The sequence below is a fragment of the Penaeus japonicus genome, unplaced genomic scaffold (assembly GCF_977035675.1).
Source record: "Penaeus japonicus unplaced genomic scaffold, GWHDUDI00000001_assembly GWHDUDI00000041, whole genome shotgun sequence".
NCBI lineage: Eukaryota > Metazoa > Arthropoda > Malacostraca > Decapoda > Penaeidae > Penaeus > Penaeus japonicus.
This window is the reverse complement of record NW_028234443.1, coordinates 4,695,822-4,703,321: the sequence shown is the minus strand read 5'-3', so window position 1 is coordinate 4,703,321 and position 7,500 is coordinate 4,695,822. Positions and strand designations below refer to the sequence as shown.

Sequence of the window (7,500 nt, the reverse complement as noted above, 5' to 3'; positions counted from 1 at the left end):
GAACGTTGAGTTTTCCATCCTCTCCTTCGACGGCACTCTGCAGACACTCGTCTTCGACTCGGCCAAGGTGAGCGAGTGGCTGTCGGTTGCGCTGCCACCCGAGTCTTGGTATTTATGTAGTTCGCCATTTAGAGTAAAGTATCAGTGAGCTTTATCAGCTGGCTTATCACCCTTAATTAAAGTTCATTTGGTAAAGGCCTCCGCTTCTCGTCTCTCCCCGCACTGATCCCGCTCTATGACCTCTTTTCCTCCACTGGGCTGCCCCTTCGACTTCTCTTCCCCGACGTGGGGCTCATTTCTTCTACCATCTTTCCTTCCTCCGACTGATCCATTCCTTTCGCCATCCCCGCAAACCCGAAGACCAAGAACGTTGAGTTTTCCATCCTCTCCTTCGACGGCACTCTGCAGACACTCGTCTTCGACTCGGCCAAGGTGAGCGAGTGGCTGTCGGTTGCGCTGCCACCCGAGTCTTGGTATTTATGTAGTCGCATTTATGAGTAAAGTTATATTGAGCTTTATCACTGTCTTATCTCCCTTAATTAAAGTTCATTTTGGAATGTCCCCTGGATCTCTCTTCTCCCCCACTGAGCCATTCCTATGACCTCTTTTCCTCCACTGGGCCATTCCTTCGACTTCTCTTCCCCCACTGGGCCATTCCTTCTACCTCTCCTCCTCCACTGAGCCATTCCTTCGACTTCTCTTCCCCCACTGGGCCATTCCTTCTACCTCTCCTCCTCCACTGAGCCATTCCGTCGACTTCTCTTCCCCCACTGAGCCATTCCTTCGACCCTCTTCCCCCACTGAGCCATTCCTTCGACTTCTCTTCCCCCACTGGGCCATTCCTTCTACCTCTCCTCCTCCACTGAGCCATTCCTTCGACTTCTCTTCCCCCACTGGGCCATTCCTTCTACCTCTCCTCCTCCACTGAGCCCTTCCTTCGACTTCTCTTCCCCCACTGGGCCATTCCTTCTACCTCTCCTCCTCCACTGGGCCATTCCTTCGACTTCTCTTCCCCCACTGGGCCATTCCTTCTACCTCTCCTCCTCCACTGAGCCCTTCCTTCGACTTCTCTTCCCCCACTGGGCCATTCCTTCTACCTCTCCTCCCCCACTGAGCCATTCCTTCGACTTCTCTTCCCCCACTGGGCCATTCCTTCTACCTCTCCTCCTCCACTGAGCCATTCCTTCGACTTCTCTTCCCCCACTGGCCCTTCCTTCTACCTCTCCTCCTCCACTGAGCCATTCCTTCGACTTCTCTTCCCCCACTGGGCCATTCCTTCTACTTCTCCTCCTCCACTGAGCCATTCCTTCGACTTCTCTTCCCCCACTGGGCCATTCCTTCTACTTCTCCTCCTCCACTGGGCCATTCCTTCGACCTCTCTTCCCCCACTGGGCCATTCCTTCTACCTCTCCTCCTCCACTGAGCCATTCCTTCGACTTCTCTTCCCCCACTGGGCCATTCCTTCTACCTCTCCTCCTCCACTGAGCCATTCCTTCGACTTCTCTTCCCCCACTGGGCCATTCCTTCTACTTCTCCTCCTCCACTGAGCCATTCCTTCGACTTCTCTTCCCCCACAGGCCATTACTTCTACCTCTCCTCCTCCACTGAGCCATTCCTTCGACTTCTCTTCCCCCACTGGGCCATTCCTTCTACCTCTCCTCCTCCACTGAGCCATTCCTTCGACTTCTCTTCCCCCACTGGGCCATTCCTTCTACCTCTCCTCCTCCACTGAGCCTTTCCTTCGACTTCTCTTCCCCCACTGGGCCATTCCTTCTACCTCTCCTCCTCCACTGAGCCATTCCTTCGACTTCTCTTCCCCCACTGGGCCATTCCTTCTACCTCTCCTCCTCCACTGAGCCATTCCTTCGACTCTTCCCCACTGGGCCATTCTTCTACTTCTCTCCTCCACTGAGCCATTCCTTCGACTTCTCTTCCCCCACTGGGCCATTCCTTCTACTTCTCCTCCTCCACTGAGCCATTCCTTCGACTTCTCTTCCCCCACTGGGCCATTCCTTCTACCTCTCCTCCTCCTCCACTGAGCCATTCCTTCGACTTCTCCCCCCACTGGGCCATTCCTTCTACCTCTCCTCCTCCACTGAGCCATTCCTTCGACTTCTCTTCCCCCACTGGGCCATTCCTTCTACCTCTCCTCCTCCACTGAGCCATTCCTTCGACTTCTCTTCCCCCACTGGGCCATTCCTTCTCCCTCTCCTCCTCCACTGAGCCATTCCTTCGACTTCTCTTCCCCCACTGGGCCATTCCTTCTACCTCTCCTCCTCCACTGAGCCATTCCTTCGACTTCTCTTCCCCCACTGGGCCATTCCTTCTACCTCTCCTCCTCCACTGAGCAATTCCTTCGACTTCTCTTCCCCCACTGGGCCATTCCTTCTACCTCTCCTCCTCCACTGAGCCATTCCTTCGACTTCTCTTCCCCCACTGGGCCATTCCTTCTACCTCTCTCCTCTCCTCCACTGGCCATTTCTTCGACTTCTCTTCCCCCACTGGGCCCATTCCTTCTACCTCCTCCTCCACTGAGGCCATTCCTTCGACTTCTTCCCCCACTGGGCCATTACTTCTACCTCTCCTCCTCCACTAAGCCATTCCTTCGACCTCTCCTCCTCCACTGAGCCATTCCTTCGACCTCTCCCCCACCACTGAGTCATTCCTTCGACCCCTCTTCCCCCACTGGGCCATTCCTTCTACCTCTCCTCCTCCACTGAGCCCTTCCTTCGACTTCTCTTCCCCCACTGGGCCATTCCTTCTACCTCTCCTCCTCCACTGAGCCATTCCTTCGACTTCTCTTCCCCCACTGGGCCATTCCTTCTACCTCCCCTCCTCCACTGAGCCATTCCTTCGACTTCTCTTCCCCCACTGGGCCATTCCTTCTACCTCTCCTCCTCCACTGAGCCATTCCTTCGACTTCTCTTCCCCCACTGGGCCATTCCTTCTACCTCTCCTCCTCCACTGAGCCCTTCCTTCGACTTCTCTTCCCCCACTGGGCCATTCCTTCTACCTCTCCTCCACTGAGCCTTTCCTTCGACTTCTCTTCCCCCACAGGCCATTACTTCTACCTCTCCTCCTCCACTGAGCAATTCCTTCGACTTCTCTTCCCCCACTGGGCCATTCATTCTACCTCTCCTCCTCCACTAATCCATTCCTTCGACTTCTCTTCCCCCACTGGGCCATTCCTTCTACTTCTCCTCCTCCACTGAGCCATTCCTTCGACTTCTCTTCCCCCACTGGGCCATTCCTTCTACCTCTCCTCCTCCACTGAGCCCTTCCTTCGACTTCTCTTCCCCCACTGGGCCATTCCTTCTACCTCTCCTCCTCCACTGAGCCCTTCCTTCGACTTCTCTTCCCCCACTGGGCCATTCCTTCTACCTCTCCTCCTCCACTGAGCCTTTCCTTCGACTTCTCTTCTCCCACTGGGCCATTCCTTCGACTTCTCTTCCCCCACAGGCCATTACTTCTACCTCTCCTCCTCCACTGAGCCCTTCCTTCGACTTCTCTTCCCCCACTGGGCCATTCCTTCTACCTCTCCTCCTCCACTGAGCCCTTCCTTCGACTTCTCTTCCCCCACTGGGCCATTCCTTCTACCTCTCCTCCTCCACTGAGCCCTTCCTTCGACTTCTCTTCCCCCACTGGGCCATTCCTTCTACCTCTCCTCCTCCACTGAGCAATTCCTTCGACTTCTCTTCCCCCACTGGGCCATTCCTTCTACCTCTCCTCCTCCACTGAGCCCTTCCTTCGACTTCTCTTCCCCCACTGGGCCATTCCTTCGACCTCTCCTCCACTGAGCCCATTCCTTCGACTTCTCTTCCCCCACTGGGCCATTCTTCTACCTCTCCTCCTCCACTGAGCCTTTCCTTCGACTTCTCTCTCCTCCCCCACTGAGCCATTCCCTCGACCTCTCCTCCTCCATTGGGCCATTCCTTCTACCTCTCCTCCTCCACTGAGTCATTCATTCGACCTCTCCTCCTCCACTGGGCCATTCCTTCTACCTCTCCTCCCCCACTGAGCCATTCCTTCGACTTCTCTTCCCCCACTGGGCCATTCCTTCTACCTCTCCTCCTCCACTGAGCCATTCCTTCGACCTCTCCTCCTCCACTGAGCCATTCCTTCGACTTCTCTTCCCCCACTGGGCCATTCCTTCTACCTCTCCTCCTCCACTGAGCCATTCCTTCGACTTCTCTTCCCCCACTGGGCCATTCCTTCTACCTCTCCTCCTCCACTGAGCCTTTCCTTCGACTTCTCTTCCCCCACTGGGCCATTCCTTCGACTTCTCTTCCCCCACTGGGCCATTCCTTCTACCTCTCCTCCTCCACTGAGCCATTCCTTCGACTTCTCTTCCCCCACTGGGCCATTCCTTCTACCTCTCCTCCTCCACTGAGCCCTTCCTTCGACTTCTCTTCCCCCACTGGGCCATTCCTTCTACCTCTCCTCCTCCACTGAGCCCTTCCTTCGACTTCTCTTCCCCCACTGGGCCATTCCTTCTACCTCTCCTCCTCCACTGAGCCATTCCTTCGACTTCTCTTCCCCCACTGGGCCATTCCTTCTACCTCTCCTCCTCCACTAAGCCATTCCTTCGACCTCTCCTCCTCCACTGAGCCATTCCTTCTACCTCTCCTCCTCCACTGAGCCATTCCTTCGACTTCTCTTCCCCCACTGGGCCATTCCTTCTACCTCTCCTCCTCCACTGGGCCATTCCTTCTACCTCTCCTCCTCCACTGAGCCATTCCTTCGACTTCTCTTCCCCCACTGGGCCATTCCTTCTACCTCTCCTCCTCCAGGAGAACTATTCAACCGGCTTCTCGTCCCCCATTGAGCCATTCTTTGTACCTATCCTCTGCCATAGATCCATTTTCGTAGCCCTTAATTCCTCTCTAAGCCGCTCCCTTGGCTTTTCCTTCCTCTCTGAGCCATTCCCTTTGCCCTTTCTCCGCCGCAAAGGCATTCCCGTGGCACTTGTTCTTCCTCGGAATCATTTCCTTAGCCCTTCCTCCCTCAAAGAGCTGTTCCCTTGAACTTTCATCCCCACAGATCCATTCCCTTGTGCCCTTGATCCTCCAAAGAGCCAAATCTTTGTCCTTTCCTCCCTCCATGTTCTATCCCGCCCTTAATTCCGCTCTGATCTGTTCCATTAGCCCTTCACCCCCCCCCCCCACCCACCCCGATCCTTTTTCGTTCAACATCCAATAAAACCGTTGCTTTGGCCCTTCCATCCATTATGAGCTGTTCTCTTGGCACTTCCTCCCTCCGTGAGCCTTCTTTTGGTCCTTTCCCTAGAACTTCTTCCTTTAGCCATTTCTTTGGCTTTTCTTCCCTATCTGCCGTTCCTTTGGTCTTTGATCCCCCTCTGAGCTGATTTCTTAGCTCTTTCTCCTGCTCTGAGCTATTTCCTGGCACCTTTTCCGATCTGCACGTTCCTTTGTCCGTCTTCGCCCACTGAGTTATTCCTTTGGTCTTTCTCCTTCCTCTGAGCCGTTCTCGTGGCCACTCCTTCACTCTGTAAGCTGTTTCTATGGTCTTTCCTCCCTTGAGAAGAAGAAAAAAGTTTCATCAACCCTTCCTCCTGCTCTGAGCCATTCCCTTTACCGTTACTTCCCCCTCGTGAGCTGTTCCTTCGTCCCACCCTGAGGCAGTCCCTTCGCTCTTCCTCCCATTCTTTGCCGTTCCTTTGACCCTTTTCTCCCCCTTCACGATGAACATTCAGTTGGGATTATTAGTTGAGGCAATTCTAAATAGCTGAAACAGGCAGCCATGACTGAACTGAACTCGCGTAAATGGAAACTGAACTGAGCAGATCTGAACAGAACCCGACCTAAACCACCCGCCTCCTTCCCCAGGCCGCCTTCGACGAGACATGGCACAAGCTGCACTTCGGCGTGTCCCGCGACCGAGTGGCGCTTTACCTCGACTGCGAGCGCACGACCGAGGTGCCACTCGACCCCTTCGGACCCATTGATATCAACGGTAACATTTACATTGCCAAGCAGCAGAACTCCGCCAGGACTGTGCCGGTAAGTGATGCCAGGCAAAGATTGAGGTTCTGGATTGAGGAATTTTTTTTAGATTTTTAGATGCATTCACGCTTCATAATTCAGGTTAGAAATACAGTTTGAATTATAGAATGAAAAAAGGAATGTGATTTGAGAAGATTTTAGATTATGATTGCGATTTACAATTCAGTTAAAAACTATAGTTAATGATAGAACACGTAAAGTATGAGAGTTTGGAGGATTTTACATATATGTAATTCACAATTCTAGTTTAAAAAAAAGACATTTTGAAATACAATATGCCAGGAGTGTGATTTTAGAGGATTTTACATACATTTACAATTCACACAGCTACTAGTTAATTCAGTAAAAAGCCACAGTCAAGATACAAAACAATAAAACTAAAATATTCAAAACAAGCGTAAAGACAACAGTGTTTGCTTGTACAATATATATATATTTTTTTCTCCATGAAACTAATGTCATTTTATAATTAGTGTTATGTCATGCACGTTAATATGTTCAACACGACAGAAAATTACACTTTGCACGTACTGATAAGAAGGAAATGTGTCAGACACATATAGTTATTTGACTGAGAACAAAACCCCAAATGTAGATCTAATGGTATGAATATTTAGTCAAAAGACAAACTACAGGCATGTACATTTAACAGCCGTGGGTGGGCAACACTGATCCCTTTTTTTGTATTTAAGGACTTTTTTTCCAAACATTATACATCAAGTAGTATGGTTATATGCATTTTGCCTTTCTTCCAGTGCTGTCTTTACTATTTATTCATAGTTCATCGTTGTATGGACTTCCAGAATGTTTTACTAAATGCATTTTAGGTGAATGACGAGAGGTAGCCTGCCTCAGAAATACTTTGATTTGAATAGTTCAAGCAGTATGGGGGTTTTTGACCTCGTACACATAGCAGGTCATATATGAGGTGGATCATTTACCACAGTCTTCTGAACTTCTTAGTTTGCTCGTCTAGACCTAGATGTAGTTTAGGTCATGCATGGTCTGCTGTTAATCTCATTCAGTCATGCAATATTTTGCATTGATTTCCCTGAAAAAAACGATATCTTACAGGATGTGCGATCTTCGGTCACTGTAGATAAGATTCATAGTTTATTTCCACTCCTGTCCTATGGTTTAGGATTAATTAAAAAACTTCTGCTAAATTATATGAGATCTTAACAATAGGAATTGATGTAGATCTATCCTATTTTCATTCAAAAACTTTTGATGTTTTTCACGGAAACTGAATCATGCCTTTTGCTTAGATATCTTGAAAAGTATCATCTTTAAATTGGGAGTTACAATGAATTTATCTAAATTTATTTGTTCTAGTCGTTGGTTCAGACGTAAGCTAAAGTTTTCGCAGGGAATTTGGGGCCTTAGATGACCAGGGTGTGTGTTTCTATGCAAAGTGTAAATTTGCCTGAATTTGCGTTTGGAGGCATGTACATATTCACATTTCTCCTTAAGGTCT

The 7,500-nt window shown here is 50.6% G+C and overlaps 1 protein-coding gene across 1 annotated transcript in view; it reads left to right on the top strand.

Moving 5' to 3' along the window:
• LOC122246889 (uncharacterized) overlaps positions 1-7,500 on the top strand; it is a 78,804-nt gene that overhangs the window by 49,244 nt on the left and 22,060 nt on the right. The window contains 2 exon segments of the mRNA XM_086534605.1: positions 1-67; positions 5,847-6,020. The exon segment at positions 1-67 is cut by the window's left edge and continues 46 nt beyond it. Coding sequence (XP_086390731.1) covers positions 1-67; positions 5,847-6,020 — 241 coding nt within the window.